We start from the raw sequence: 14,274 nt of genomic DNA on the forward strand, positions 1-14,274 counted from the left end.
CGCAAGGATCATTACAATGTCCACTATGCTACATCCAGTACTGTGCCGTGTACAGCCCTATTAATGGACACCCTCAAGCAGCTTCATACTTCCGTCGCTCAATTGTTCGAAGACTCCTTCGACCATGCCTACAAAAACTTGAATGCCGAGCTCGCTCGTCGAGATGCGCAGGCCGATGAGGCAGCCAAAGCCGCTAAAGGAGCCCACGGAAATGCTACCACCAGAATCCAGGAGCTAGAACGCGAGGTTGCGAATCTGAAAAAAGAAATACATCCATGTGAAGTTGACGCGAAATCCAAGAGATTCTCTGCCTCCATGCAGGAGGCATATGGACCTGAGCGTGTTCTCGAGCATTCTGCTTTGATGGATCTTCATCCCGATATGAAAGAACGGATCGCAAATATTAGCACTAAATATCGTTCTTTGTATGAGAATTTCCAAGAGCTTGTATGTGTTTGTGGGACACTCAGGGCGAAGGTCGATAGTCATAAGCGAAAATTGGTGCAATGGCAAGACCGCGTCACTCGAGAGGAGTTTACGATTGAACTATCAGGGGTCCCGGTCAAATTTCGGCGTATGTATGGCAATGCAGCCATTGAGAACATATTGCACTTTGAGCCATCGAGGTCACGACAATCTGCATTAGAACCATTGGGGCCGGTTTCTCATAAGGACAAAACTGGGACTTCGACTCCAACTTTGAACCAACAATCGATTGAAAATCATCCTGAGCAAAGCGCTCAAACCAGAAATGGGACAAGAGGTGCCCTGAATCCGTCGTTTACCTTCGAACTACCATGCTCAGCTTCACTAAGGCCCGACCTTTCGTCGGCGAGCCAGGAAACTGTGTCAAATGACCTCTCTTCCGATGAGTCCACTGGAACAGTGACGCGAGAGCTCAAACGGAAGCGAGTGCCATTGCCGGGAACTGCTCATCAAAACACATCCATCCAAAACGGCATCACGGTCAGATCGCAGCAAGCTATTATCATCAAGAGCGAAAGCATGTCCTCTAGCCCCTCTCGAAACTTTTCAGAATACCGCGCACCTGCGGGTACCCAGGATCTGGATGAAGTTGGCAGTAGTGTCGAGACCCCGACGAAAAAGAAGCGTCGCAATTGCAGTTCAAGTAAAAGGGAGTCTTTGGCTACTGATGTTCTTAAGACAACTAGGGAACTTGGACAGGATCACGAGAACTCTCATCAACCAGGATCTGAGCGGAGGAGGTTGAATCGCGGAGTCCTTCAGCCCGTTGATGGTAACTCACGGGCTACCGGCTCTTCCGAGCAGCAATCAAGTACCACAAAACTAAAAGGAAACACGGAAAAAGCAATCAGAAATGGCATTCCTTCGTTAACAGAAGACGGAGAAAGCTACGTGAATGCGAAACGAACTGGAAAGCACACATCCTCAATTGAGACAGATCAGTACTTAAATACTGGAATTATGCCTGCTCAGCAACGACTCCAGAGTTTTCTGGAAGGGCCAGCGCCGTCTAGGTCACCTTTGAATGTTCCGTGGAGTCACGTATGCCCTGCTGATAGTAGGCGACCTGTGAACAAAAATTTAGGAAGCAATATACAGCATGCTTCTGCAGAAGGCCCACGGCCCTCGGAGGCAAAGGCCGAAGGCAGTATGCGAACCGGTATGGTACATGGTAGAGACTCTCGTTCAGTCAATGCTCATGAGAAGCCGTCAGATGCGCACCATGGAGATGAATCTTATCGAACCTTACCGCTTCACCGGCTTGAACTTAATCATTTCAAAATAAATTCCGATTATAACCATGGCGCTGACTACGCTTTCGGCGATATTGTTCGTAAGGGAGACGAACGCAAGGGCTTGAGTGGTTGTACACATACCGGCTGCTGCGGCGATAAATTTCTCGCTATTGCTCGAGCTGGTGGTCTCCAAACGAACCTTGGTGGAGTAATTTCGAAAGAAGCAGACGAAGAAAAAATTATAGAAGAATACCTAGGCGATGAAAAAGATCTGATTCACTCGATGGACCCCCAAGATCGCCAAGAGCTTCTTCATGAAGCGCGAGCAAAACATATCTCCGATATCTTTGGAAAACATAAACACGTTCACCAACGTCCTCGCACACCTCCGGGTTTCTGGCGTACAGATATGCCAGATACTCAAGAGTTAGAGCATGACCGCGAAGAAGCAGAAAAAGTGGAAAGAGAGAAGGTCTATGAACGGTATAGAGAGGCCATGCGGCCGGGTGGGTTGTGGAAATTTGCGGACGAATAGGCTTGTCTTCTCAGCGGCTTGCATTTAACGATATATATCCCAATTTATGCTGTTCATATCTAGACCATGAGCCTTCCCCATTGAGGGTTGTCTATTCACATGACCGTTCATGCATGGCCCAGTCTTACCCTGCCATGTCAAATAACCTATTGAAAGACCTACATCAAGCCCGTATTCTATGTAATCAGCAAACCCTCCAGAACAAACGCAATAATATTCTCAGATAGAATAACACTAGAATGCAGTACAGAGTACCCTGTACATAGTAGTAGTACTAGTACTATCCGCATTTTTACCTCGGTCTAAACATTCTTGGCAGATGCGGAGCACGTGCCTTCCTTATCTCCCGCTTGAGTCCGAATTGCATCCCTGTCATCATCAAATCAATCTCTTCCAACCCGACTCGTTTACTTCTTCTTTCTTATTTATTCTCACCGTCATCCAGATATTCTTTGATGGTCTTAGAGGTCTCAGATTTTGGTGGTACAAATAGAGACTTCTTCGGGACTTGATGCTCCCGGCGCGTCCTGCCGCAGAGATGAAGTCAACATCGAAATCGTACAATTCTGTGGCTGCAGTGCTATTGCAGCCATCGAAATGGCTCCCACTTTACGAAGAATTTGTAACGAAAAATGCCAGCTCCGTGGGGCAGGTGGAATCTGCGTTGCGATCTTTGACATACATCATCCCAGGTTAGTCCAAACCTCAAGACCTGACGGTGCAAGCAACAACAAGTAACGGTGATTCTTTTCATTACGCAGGACGATACAGAGACTCAGAAATATCATCAGAGTGTGGTATGTGAGAAATCTAGTCTGAAACTATAATTGCCATCCATCTAATGCTTTGGGCAGTCCATTCTGGAGTGCAACTTTTGTCGCTGTACCATGACTCTCTTGTCTCACGAGTTATCTCGAGACTCCCGTCCACGATTCCTCGACCAGCACCGACACCGCATTCTCGCTACACTAAATATTGGACATCTCATTCTTCGTTATATCACCGAGTGGCCCTTTCTCTGCAGATGATCCAATACACAGAGTTATTGTGGGAAATGGTTGCGCGACGCCGAGGCCAAAAGGCCCGTTGGCGTGTGGTGGTTCTGATTGAAATTGCAAAAGCGATCTGTCGCCTGCTTTTACTTCGTCTAACGAACTCTCGGCCGCTAGTAAGCCCCCCTTTGCCTGAGCGTGAGGTGGATCCCAGGTCTGCGAGTGATGAGGAGGGTGATTGGAACGGAATGCAAACGCCAGTGAATGAGAAATCTTCCGATCTGAGCTGGACCATGCCCCGCACGGGGATGTCGTTGCCATCTCTTCCAAATGTGAACGATGTATCAAACTATCTTATTTCGAAAGTACTTACGGCCGACGATATCAAACCCCCGAAGGCACTTTTACACAGAGTTACCGGACAGGGCCAGCTAGCTGAAGCTTTATATATCCTTCGACCAGTGATATACGCGCTGGCGATGCAGAAATGGAGCGGAGACAAGCGAAGCTGGAGACCCTGGCTAATTGGATTCGGAATGGAGTACGGGTGCCGGCAGCTGGCCAAGACAGATTTTAGAGAACGGGTTGCTGGTGGCCTTCGTGGGCTTACGGGTCTAGAACGCGAGGAATTGAGAAAGAGAGGATGGGCAATGGGCTGGTGGATTATGCGAGGCGCATTTTATGAGAGCATTACCAAGTATGTGTTCCTTTACCGGTTAATATTAGACAAAGGAAAAGTGAAACTGACAACAACCAGGTCTTGGCTAAAATCATTGACTGATAAGATGAAGGGGAAACCGCTACTTGACTTGGTCGGCAGTATTATCGAGGACTACGAATACCTCTGGGATAATTACTATTTCCCAACAGCGACTCTGTAATTCTGTTTTAACAATCACTGGTCATCATCAGCCCTGAAGGATTCTGCTAGTGCAGCCTATCGCATACCACGGACGCTTTCTATGTTTCTTGTCTGTACAACTAGGGAGTTTGTTTGGAGATACCCAGGCGGATTTGGGATATTTAGCGACTAATCTTGTTTTTGCTGCGAAAGTCACATCAAACGGGGTATCATTAAAATTATCCAGTACCTAATTTTATATATAGTAATAAATACATCCATGTGTTCTTGTTTTCACAAAACTTCTGCCATTTTGTGACCATACCAATCCCGCAACTCTCCTCGGTCTGTACCCTTGACTGTTCCGGTGGAAAGAAACTCGCTAAGTCGCATACCCTCATCCTCTTCCACGAGCCAGTCGACCTTGACTCCTCCTTTTAGCTCCAACATCTCTTTTGCAGTGCCCCAACTGAATCGGCATTCATTGCCCCACCCAAAGATAGGATTCATGTTTCGCCGGAGCCAACCGGCACATTTAGAATCTGATGGATAGCCGCTACCCCAATTGTCTGCAGTGACAATCCTTTCTGACTTCTGCTGAGCCGCGAGTAACGTTTCGTAACATGTGTCTAACGCAATATCTCTGGTCACCTTCGCAACAACACTGGCAGCGCTAACGCAAGGATATAGGGAATCGGCCTTTTTTGCTACCGTAATTTTGAGAGATGGAAATATCCGCTCCAACTTCTGTTGGTACGTTGCCGGGTTCCCGATAGTATCAATGTACACTTCTTTGACGTCTACCTTCCTCTCCTCCACAATTCCTCGGATAATCTCGATTGTGGCGTCCATGGCCTGCGCATTGAGATTATAGATCCCAGTCCCAGACCGCATCATCCCCGAAGATATATCGCGCGCAGAAAGAAGTTTGGTTGCCCATCCACAAGACTCGAAGAGTGGGTTTCCCTCTGTGCAAATCAATCGCATCAAATTGGCTCGTACCGCAGGTGTCAGAACTTTGCTGTCATCGAAGCTATATTCTCGGGCCAGGAGGGAATGATGGAGTTCTGCAGGCAAATAAAAAGCACTGTAGACCATCGGTCCTAGCACTGGACCACGGCCGGCTTCGTCGACACCCAGAACATATGGAGTGATATTAGGGCTTTGAGTTGAATTTTGAGTCGCAATCGCTGTGGGACACGGCGAGTAGTGCGAAAAAGACTCCCCAGAAATCAGGAGGCTGCGGTCTATACTGGGAGGAAGGAAAGAGACATTAGAATCATTGTTATCGTTCGTCGTGGTCGAAGTCTCGCCGTGGACGGCATCAACAGGATTTTCTATGTAATCCACCATGATCGCACCCAGTTTGGTGGTTTTCAGAAAAAGGACCAGTAACGTTAGTCCAGAATTTTAACGTAGCGGAGAGATTTAAGAAAACGGGTAAAAAGAACTGGAGGAAAACTGCTTCCTCGTTGTCGGAGAGTAGTACATAACGCAGACGCGTCGACCGCTCCGGGTTAGCGGCGCGCGTCTTTTTGCCGCCTTGTCCGGAATTCAGTCTTCTCCAAGTACCCTCCGCAGCGGTCAACTAACTACCAGCATCACTCCTGTACACGTCCTCCATTTTTTGCTTCATGTCTCTGTAATATTAGCAGGCTGTGAACCCCACCATCTACGTGGTTTCCGCCATCTTCAGCAACTAGGTGGTATTCCTCTGCGTTCAAGAGCTAGAACAGCGCGCGTTTGCGTTTGTCCGCACGCACTCTTGAGGGACTTTTTTTTTTTTTCTTTTCTCTTTCGCTCTCTTTCCTCCGCGAATTAATATTGATCACACCTACGCGTAAATCTCACCGTGACAATGGCTCCTCGAGGAGCAGCGAAAACCCGCGAATATGATTATTCAAACGTAGGAAAGGCTGGGAGGTAAGCAAGCTTACCCGAATTGGGAGGGGGGTTGTTCAGTATAGGCAGCGGGGAAACTAATATAAGCGATGCGCGGATATAGGCGCACAGGTATTACGCTGAAAGAAGGTAAACGCGATGAGCATGGCATGGAAGAGATTGATGGAATGTTCTCATCCCCTGAGAAGTCTCCTGCCAATGAAAATGGGTTCAATTACGGCAACGAGACAATTATTGGTTCTGATGGCATGTCAATGGACGAGGGTATGGCTTTATTCTCTCTCTCAATCCAATCTTTTCAGGCTGATATCATTTGGTAGGGAATGCACCCGACCCCGCAGATTTTCTAAATGGCAGACGCGCATCATACTTTCCGCCCCCCGTTGCACGATCACCTATGAAGACTGGCCTTACAGGGTCACCGCGGAGGACTCCAGGACTGCGATCGTCTGCCAGTCCGCAACGTGACCATCCTTCATCTAGTCCGTCCGATGGTAAATCACTGCTTAACGCGAAACAACGTGACGTCTCCCCGCTTTCACACCGGTCCATCAATGCGCCACCTTCAAACCATGCGAATGGTCTGCGGATTAAAAACAAGACCAACATCAAACCATCAGAACCAACGACGACAGATGATTTTTCGGACAGTGACGCAAACAGCCAGTTTATCGGCGATGAGAATGGAGATTCATTTGAGCAGACCCGGGACGATTTCGCTGATAGTTTCGCTGCTGGTGACGATGCCCTACTGGAAAACGAAGCTTCGCAAGCCGTAGAAGGGCCGGGTCAAGAGGTCACGGATCCGGATAGTCCGGACATGCCTTTCGAGCCGCGCAGGACAGAACAACCTAGGAGTACTGCAACGAAAACCAAGAGAACGGCTTCGGGCGACAATAACCGAGTTCAAACCACCGCACGACAGAACGGAACCCACGAGAGGGAACTCGCATCGAGACCAAAGCGACCCGGTCGACCTCCAAAGACACAGCGCAAGGTTAACGAGGAAGCTGAGGATCACAGACCATCAAAAAAAGCGAGAACTTCAGCAGATCGGACGACAGGGGGCGTGAAGATAACGGGGAATCCTCAAATCGATCATATAACGGATACATACGCAAAGCGACAGGCAGGGCCCACCAAGGGACGAAGCCTGTACATCCTCAAGCACGAAGCACCCGCAGAGGACACCGCGGCCCGCACACGATCAGGACGAGTTTCAATCAAACCTCTTGCTTTCTGGAAAAACGAAAAATGTGTATTTGGAGACGGAGAGATTGCTGAGGGCGGTCGATTTCCTCACGCGACAGTAAAAGAAGTTATCCGTACAGAAGAAATTGAACCCGAGTATAAGAAAACAAAATCAAGCAAACGGCGTTCGAAGAAATCGAAAAACAAGGATATTGAATCGGACGAGGAGAATGAAGATCATGCTGATCGATGGGAAAAAGACAACGGCGTTCTTCACGGGTACATCAGAAAATGGGACTCCGAAGCTCAGGCAGGTATCGATGAGGAGGAGGTTCTAGGTAGGTTTTCTCTTCTTTTTATTTAACACACGTGTTGACCGATGGGCTGTAGACATCGCATATGCACCTTCTGGGATCGAGACAAGGGACGTCAAGGATGCAACATTCCGGTTTGCAAAGCTTCTCAGTTCTCCATTTTTGGGATCCGGGATAGTCGAGTTACCGCCCGGAGGCGTCAAAAAGCCCAAGAATTCAAAGAAGATGCATATGGTCTTTTATGTCTGTCATGGTCGGGTTCAGGTCGATATCTCTGGGGTACAATTCAGCGTTGGAAAGGGTAGTGTATTCCAGGTTCCCAGAGGTTTGTTCTCCGCTTACCCCATTCCTTTCTGTTTTTGCAACTCATCCTAACTTCGAATTATATAGGCAACTATTACAGCTTTGCCAACATTTATGAATTTGATGCCCGGTTGTTTTTCACGCAGGGATGCGTTCCAGCAGAGAATGAAAGCCTGGTCTCCGAGTCAGCTTCGAAGCCAACCGCTATGGAAGGCGACTCTACAGACGCTGGCCGTCCTACAAAAGGCAGGCCTAAAGGTAGCAAAAGCGGCCCCAAGGGCTCTAAGGGCGCTAAGCAAAAGGGTGGATCAAAAGCATCCTAGTCATCAAAACACCAATTACCCGTTTTCACCTTTTCCGTCTCTTTTTTTTTTTTTTTTTTTTTTTTTTTTTTTTTTTTTTTTTTTTTTGATACCAAGGCTGCTGTGATTACTAGCAACCTCGTCTTTGTCGTCTTTGTCTAGCATTTGTCCTTTGACATTGTTTTTGAATCCCGTGAGGGTCATTTGTGTTCGAATTAGCGATTCAATTTGTATGGTTAGTGGGACGGCCATGTGCATTTATATTTCCTTTTTCATGCGGGCAAATTTTGAAAGCGAAACCCCGGAGTGAATGGGTTTATCTCGAACATTTTGAATGATATTAATTTATACAGATTACACTATACTATGCTCGGTTATTCTGTCATCAGAAATGTCGATTTTCCGTATCAATTAAATCATATTTCCTCCATCAATTCGTTTTCATGGTCGTCATCTAATCCTAGAGGAGGGAAATCGCCCACTTCAACCTTCTCCGGCTTGACAAAAACACCCGTTTTGTTGGGGCACTCAAAGTAGCGCTTACCACCGACGCTGCCGTCGTTCTTCCCCATCGGCTCATCAAGTTCGATGCCAACCCAGATCGGCAGGGAATCCCGATCCACTCCGCCATCTTCTGTATTCACACCCGGGAAGGGAATCGTTGACACTGGCCCAATGAAACGGACAATCCCGCGCCGAATATGCGGCGGGGATGAGGGGAGTAAGATAGCCCGCCTCGAAACGGCAATGTCTGTATTCGTGTTAAAATTCATCCCCTTGACAGTAGTAACAAATAGGGTTTCTCATCTCACCTCTTTTTTGGACATCTATCCTGTCTCGATTAGCCTGTTTCTGCATCGCCTCCTCCGGCGGAACGGCAGTAGGATCAAACCGCCCCAGCTTCTGATTCTTCTTCCACGCCAATACCGAGTTCGGAAGCGTCTCATATGTCGACTCCGGCAGCACATACTTGTCTACAGCCGAGAGATCAGTAAAGTTCGGCCGCGCAGCCGCAGGTCGCGTATCATGGACCTCAATCTCACTCCCCTTCATCAATCCCCAGTTCCCAATAATCGTGTCATCGCCGTCAACCCATTGATTTGGGCGGCCCGGTGACTTGAGTTGCAGTTGCTGACTACCTGGGGGCACACCGGTCATGGTCTCCAGCTTGGCTTTTAGCTGGCTGACGGTCCACGTTGGGGTGATGCGGCGTTCTGTGAGGAAGCCTGGTTCATTGGGGTTGCTGTTGCCGGCAGAAGTGATGATGACGGAAACATCCGTCGGGGTTGGTTGGAATGCCATCACTTGTTCTTTGTTGCAATGGTAGTCCAGGTACGAAAACTTATTGATAGTTAGAACGCATTTTTAAAAGTTGGGGAAGATTATTGAAAAGGAGAGGGGGTGAGTGACGGGGATGATAAGAAAACAACACAAAAAAGGCTAAATAAAGTGAGATCTAGTCAAGTAATAGGGTAAATTAGGTTGAACAATCATTCCATGGAAAAACGATTAATTGATTGTTGGGAAGAACCAGACACTCGGGGGGGATTAGAAAAACACATCTGGATTCCTTTCCAACAATTCACAAGGACGAGTATTTTATGACTGACCAAAAGCACTCACTCACCTTTAACTGCAATGTCCAATTCTCATCATCATCATCATCATCATCATACAAGTGATGGATGTTCTGGAGTGGACTGTTGGCCCCAAGAACAACCGGCGATGTTTAGTCAGCCAATGTACAGCATAACTAGTTAAACGTAAAATCCATATCAAAAAACCAGCACCGATAAAGTACCCCTGTAGGAGCTTACCGAAAAGACACTAGATTAATTTCCCTTCTGAATCATTCCTCTACAGGAGAGAGCAGAAGTACTGCAGAAGAAGTCAGCGAAAAGTACTGCTGACTGAGGAAATCTCCGAGCCACGTGATTCAATCCTTCAGAACAAGGGCATCACCGAACCTTATTGCGAGTGTAATTTACACTTGTAACGGGTGGTAATATTTTTTTTTTTTTTTTTTTTTTTTTTTTTTTTTTTGTGGGATTAAAATCGCCAATCCAAAATTCTGTGTCTACAAAGAATTACCCTATAAAGAAGCATTGAAGGGAAACAGGCTGGAAAGAACAAAATGACTGACAACGATGCAACCCCCACCGATGAAAGAGCCTCGGAAGTCTATGAGGAACAGAATGTCCATGAGGTGTATCAGCAAATAGCAGAGCATTTCTCGTCTACCAGGTACAAGGTCTGTTCTATCTTATCCTCTATGTCTATCTATAAAAGGACTAGTCTCACTCGTATATCAGCCGTGGCCCATTGTGGAACGTTTCCTCCGAGAATTATCGCCCGGTTCCATCGGGCTCGATGTGGGATGCGGCAATGGCAAGTACCTGGCGGTCAATAAGGACATCTTTATAATTGCTTCAGATCGGTAAGTTTCTTTCATGTCTCTATGTTTAATTCGCGGACCAAATCATTTCTCTTTACATACATGACTGGTTAAATGTGGGAATGCACGGAAACAACGAAAATAAAGTGCCTCCAATAACAATGCCCAACCGCCCATTCCTTCACTCATTCTATTCTTTCTCCCAGATCTTGCTAGTGCTCGGATTGACCCGATATCCCAACAGATCTGAAAATCTTGTCCGTATTGCTGTAAACCATCAGCCACATTCCCCCATAGTAGCTGATATCCTCCATCTACCACATCCTGATGCTTTCTTTGACTTTGCCATATCGATTGCTGTGATCCACCATTTATCATCACCGGAGCGACGGATTCAGGCAATTATGGAAATCCTGCGCACACTTAAACCTGGTTTCGAAAACCATCCGGGTGGAAAAGCCCTGATATATGTCTGGGCGCTTGAACAGAAAAACAGCCGGAGGGGCTGGGATAAAGGGGACAATCAGGATGTAATGGTTCCCTGGATCATGAAAAGCGGCTCATCCAAGGGCGGTTCCAGCGATGCGCCCAAAACTTTCCATCGATATTATCACCTCTATGAGGAATCCGAGCTTGAGCGGGACATTAGACAGGCAGGAGGGCGAGTCCTGAAGTCAGGGTATGAAAAAGATAACTGGTGGGCAATCGCGGCGCCATCAAAGGAGTAGAAAACATCAGGTCGGGTCGGGAGGCATTGTTTTTTGCTCCGAGGATCCAGCCTCGGAGTCAAATATTTTGTTTTTCTTTTTCTCCTTTCAACCTGTGACCTAACAATGAAATGAAACGAAAGCAAACTGGCCATCAATTTATGTTCATCACCTTTACACCAAAAAAGAAAGAAAGAAAAGAAACGAAAATAGAGACACGACACAAAAGGGAAACAGACGGAAGTCATAGGAGAATCATCTAAAGACAAACAAACAGGCAAAGACAGACAATATCCACACAAATAAAGGTATCTCTTCAAAACAACGCTATGCAATTCGTAAAGTGGGGGGAAAGATCTCCCAGGGCGTACAGACGTCGTTCGTTTGTTTTCTTTTCTCGATTTTTTCTTTTTTGTTTCTTTCTTTGACCCTATGGGATGGTTCGAGGTGGAAAGCCGATGCTGTGCCCTAAATGGCCACCGTGACTGCCACCCATATCCATTGGACCCATTCGATAACTTAGTTCCCTCGTAGGGGGGAATGGTGGAGCCGGTGCATAGGCTGGAACACCGGCTGTAAGCTCTTCAACCGAAGGGAGCTGCGGTGGTGGGGCTGGGCGTGTCATTGACCCCTTTCGCGGTCTAGACAGGGAAGCACCACTGGTTCGGCGTGATCTAGTCGAGGGCGGATCGATGGCTGTGCTGGAAAGGGAGAAAGGAACCACGCCCGCTCGACGGGCCATCTCTTGCTCCCCTAATTGCCAGTGCATCGCTTCTGCGGCCCGCCATGGAATTGCCATCTCTTCTGCCACCTTGGACCACATTTCGGCCTTGAATCTATTAGACAAACGTTAGTATATCGGGTCTGTATTGGACAAGGATCCCTGGTTTCCTTCCCACATTGCAACACGTACCTTTCGTATAATCTAGCGAGCTTATTCTTCTTATCCTCATCCCACTCGCTTCGGCGTTCAAGATAGTTCTGGTAGTGTAGACGGCAACTAATGGCGCTCCGGCCGGGAAGCCGCCTGCTGATATCCTCCCACTTCATCCCACTTCCACGCAGCTCGATGATCAATGCATCTTCTTCGGGAGACCATTTTGATTGCTTCTTAGCAGGCGATTCGGCCGTATGGGCAGGCTGTAGACGTTTGGCCGGGATGGAGGCGGGTATTTTGGTGATGGATGGAGGAGGCACTGATTGACCAGACACTGGAGATGATGCAATCGACATGGGAGGAAGTACCGGGCCTGAAGGCACTACTCTCGATGGAAATGCGGTCGTACTGGTTCCCGGGGGGCTTCTTTCCTCCTCATCTTGAGGTTTTAGAAGCAGTGAGATATCCACTTTGGCGGGAGGCAGCAAAGCTGGGTTTTGTAGGGCAATCATATGCGCGACTCGCAAAGACGTGCAGTTTGAAAGAATAGTAGATAGTAGAAGATAATAGCATCCAACAATGGACAAGCAAACAAGAGAAAGAGGCAGGTAGCACGGTGAAGCAAGCACACGAAAGGACAGGAAATAGAAAGAGAAGAGGAATCAGAATAAAGACAGAACAAAATGAGAGAGCTTCGAGCGTCGTAGTGGGCTTTCTCTGGTGATGACGGGTGACGGCGTTGGTGATAGCCAAGTGAATCGCCCACAGGCCGGAGGAAAGTCTCGAACGAGCAAAGGACGAACAAGGATCAATGAGAGTGAAACAATCCGGTAGGGGCCCCTGTTTGGTTCTTTGCCTCAAAGCCCAACGGTTTGATAATAGCCCAGCGCGGAAGGATCCGGCGAGTAATCCGGCAACGTGGGAAGAGCTAGGAAAAATCCAAGGAAAAGAAACATCGAGGATCGTAAGTAATATGAGAAAATGATAGGTGGTAGACACTAAAAAATAACAAAGAAGATATGTAGTTTGGATGGATCGAGACCAAACAATCAGATGACAGGGAAGATGAAATATAGAACAAAAAAGACCCACGGTCTTGCAGGGTTGGAGAAAGCAAGAGGGGGAACAAAATGGACTAGGGAGGGCAAAAAAAGTAAAGAAACGAACAGGTCAATTTGAGTCAGACAAGAAGAGAAAATAATAGAGAAAATGATTGCCAGTAAGACCGGAAGTGGAAGTTTAGGAAAATAAAAAAGAAAAGAAAAGAAAAAGACAACCGGCTAATAGATGTACGAATCGGAAAATAGAGATGAATAGGAGGTAATGAAGAAACGAAATGAAAGAAAAGAGGAGAGAGATGAAACAACCTGAGATGCATCGGATGGAAAAGAGATCATCGGCTTGACAGCTGATCCATTCAGCAAATAAGAAACCGGGTTTTACGGGTAGAATAACAGACATGAATAATTAGAGACGATGATGATGAGGATCTACTGACTTGAATATCCTGTGTTTATTTGTTCATCCTTAAGAGTCCACTGTGTATATGGTAGTGTAATATTGTGTTATGACTTGGACCGAGTCGGGACTCTCTACGACGAGAACGATAGTGAGTTTTAGAGGACTATATGAAATGGCCTCTGTTACTGGCGGTCAGTTGCTGTAAGAATTTCCATAATAATACTGGTATGATAAGGTCATTTCTGTACAGAGTACTTTGTTAGTAAGTAGCAATTAGCATACTCGGACTTTGCTCGCAGATGTTTATTATTATCATTGGCTTTTGCTTTATTTTATTTTTTCTGCCTCCTTCCTATTCCATCTTCTCGATTTATTACTGTGAAAAAAAGAAAAAAAGAACATGGTTCCTCCCGGTGGACCAAACCCGCCACACAACGGCCGATAGTTCAAACGGGTAGGATGCATCCCGGCGCACGGCGTCAGAGTCTAAGCCGGGTGGGCAGCTCTAAAGCACGCTAAATGTCCGGCCGAAAGACGTTAGATTATTATGACTTTGACCCCTTCCCTGTTATTGAATTCTCCGTCTTAACGGCTTTTCCTTCTTCTTCTCTCCCCCCCCCCGGTTCCCACTTCTTATTTCAACCGGAACCCAGGGTACTCTGTACCGCGCTGCGTAGGTACTAGATCATCACAATGGATCTGTCACTAAAAAAAAAAAAAAAAAAAAAAAAAA

The 14,274-nt window shown here is 47.0% G+C and overlaps 7 protein-coding genes across 7 annotated transcripts; 4 read left to right on the forward strand and 3 right to left on the reverse strand.

The window, feature by feature from the left end:
- Nucleotides 1-6: 6 nt before the first annotated feature.
- Nucleotides 7-2,490, forward strand: EURHEDRAFT_407538 (SAE2 C-terminal domain-containing protein). Its single transcript, XM_040780583.1, has one exon. It carries the CDS (start codon nt 64-66, stop codon nt 2,254-2,256), a length of 2,193 nt encoding a protein of 730 aa, XP_040643245.1. The 5' UTR covers nt 7-63; the 3' UTR covers nt 2,257-2,490.
- Nucleotides 2,491-2,638: 148 nt separating this feature from the next.
- On the forward strand, nt 2,639-4,377 carry EURHEDRAFT_407539 (peroxisomal membrane protein PEX16). The gene is made up of 4 exons (XM_040780584.1): nt 2,639-2,948; nt 3,018-3,053; nt 3,111-3,945; nt 4,006-4,377. The coding sequence occupies exons 1-4, from the start codon at nt 2,768-2,770 to the stop codon at nt 4,127-4,129; spliced, it is 1,176 nt and encodes a 391-aa protein (XP_040643246.1). The 5' UTR covers nt 2,639-2,767; the 3' UTR covers nt 4,130-4,377.
- Nucleotides 4,311-5,561, reverse strand: EURHEDRAFT_407541 (ribonuclease H2 catalytic subunit RNH201). The gene has a single exon (XM_040780585.1). It carries the CDS (start codon nt 5,440-5,442, stop codon nt 4,384-4,386), a length of 1,059 nt encoding a protein of 352 aa, XP_040643247.1. The 5' UTR covers nt 5,443-5,561; the 3' UTR covers nt 4,311-4,383.
- A 116-nt stretch (nt 5,562-5,677) lies between these two features.
- EURHEDRAFT_407542 (Cupin domain protein) lies at nt 5,678-8,161 on the forward strand. The gene is made up of 5 exons (XM_040780586.1): nt 5,678-6,012; nt 6,095-6,255; nt 6,312-7,520; nt 7,573-7,821; nt 7,887-8,161. The coding sequence occupies exons 1-5, from the start codon at nt 5,948-5,950 to the stop codon at nt 8,120-8,122; spliced, it is 1,920 nt and encodes a 639-aa protein (XP_040643248.1). The 5' UTR covers nt 5,678-5,947; the 3' UTR covers nt 8,123-8,161.
- A 356-nt stretch (nt 8,162-8,517) lies between these two features.
- On the reverse strand, nt 8,518-9,403 carry EURHEDRAFT_446034 (tubulin-folding cofactor B; the record flags this gene model as incomplete). The annotated part of the gene is made up of 2 exons (XM_040783567.1): nt 8,518-8,852; nt 8,914-9,403. The coding sequence occupies 2 exons, from the start codon at nt 9,401-9,403 to the stop codon at nt 8,518-8,520; spliced, it is 825 nt and encodes a 274-aa protein (XP_040643249.1).
- A 768-nt stretch (nt 9,404-10,171) lies between these two features.
- EURHEDRAFT_382633 (tRNA (carboxymethyluridine(34)-5-O)-methyltransferase) lies at nt 10,172-11,224 on the forward strand (the record flags this gene model as incomplete). Its single annotated transcript, XM_040779542.1, has 3 exons — nt 10,172-10,352; nt 10,414-10,538; nt 10,741-11,224. The coding sequence occupies exons 1-3, from the start codon at nt 10,236-10,238 to the stop codon at nt 11,222-11,224; spliced, it is 726 nt and encodes a 241-aa protein (XP_040643250.1). The 5' UTR covers nt 10,172-10,235.
- A 204-nt stretch (nt 11,225-11,428) lies between these two features.
- EURHEDRAFT_22412 (MYB DNA-binding domain protein) lies at nt 11,429-12,741 on the reverse strand. Its single transcript, XM_040778020.1, has 2 exons — nt 12,117-12,741; nt 11,429-12,039 (listed from the first exon to the last, which is right to left on the reverse strand). Exons 1-2 carry the CDS (start codon nt 12,590-12,592, stop codon nt 11,634-11,636), a joined length of 882 nt encoding a protein of 293 aa, XP_040643251.1. The 5' UTR covers nt 12,593-12,741; the 3' UTR covers nt 11,429-11,633.
- Between the last annotated feature and the right edge of the window lie 1,533 nt (nt 12,742-14,274).

Source organism: Aspergillus ruber, assembly GCF_000600275.1.
Source record: "Aspergillus ruber CBS 135680 unplaced genomic scaffold scaffold00001, whole genome shotgun sequence".
Classification (NCBI taxonomy): Eukaryota; Fungi; Ascomycota; class Eurotiomycetes; order Eurotiales; family Aspergillaceae; genus Aspergillus; species Aspergillus ruber.

Bases quoted from the DNA above. Each gene is read 5' to 3' on its own strand.
- EURHEDRAFT_407538 (XM_040780583.1), top strand. From the start codon at position 64: ATGGACACCCTCAAGCAGCTTCATACTTCCGTCGCTCAATTGTTCGAA.
- EURHEDRAFT_407539 (XM_040780584.1), top strand. From the start codon at position 2,768: ATGCTCCCGGCGCGTCCTGCCGCAGAGATGAAGTCAACATCGAAATCG. The intron at 3,054-3,110 runs GTATGTGAGAAA...TGCTTTGGGCAG, and splicing joins AGAAATATCATCAGAGTGTG to TCCATTCTGGAGTGCAACTT. The intron at 3,946-4,005 runs GTATGTGTTCCT...GACAACAACCAG, and splicing joins TTTTATGAGAGCATTACCAA to GTCTTGGCTAAAATCATTGA.
- EURHEDRAFT_407541 (XM_040780585.1), bottom strand. From the start codon at position 5,442: ATGGTGGATTACATAGAAAATCCTGTTGATGCCGTCCACGGCGAGACT.
- EURHEDRAFT_407542 (XM_040780586.1), top strand. From the start codon at position 5,948: ATGGCTCCTCGAGGAGCAGCGAAAACCCGCGAATATGATTATTCAAAC. The intron at 6,013-6,094 runs GTAAGCAAGCTT...GCGCGGATATAG, and splicing joins AACGTAGGAAAGGCTGGGAG to GCGCACAGGTATTACGCTGA. The intron at 7,822-7,886 runs GTTTGTTCTCCG...CGAATTATATAG, and splicing joins TGTATTCCAGGTTCCCAGAG to GCAACTATTACAGCTTTGCC.
- EURHEDRAFT_22412 (XM_040778020.1), bottom strand. From the start codon at position 12,592: ATGATTGCCCTACAAAACCCAGCTTTGCTGCCTCCCGCCAAAGTGGAT. The intron at 12,040-12,116 runs GTACGTGTTGCA...TTTGTCTAATAG, and splicing joins CTCGCTAGATTATACGAAAG to ATTCAAGGCCGAAATGTGGT.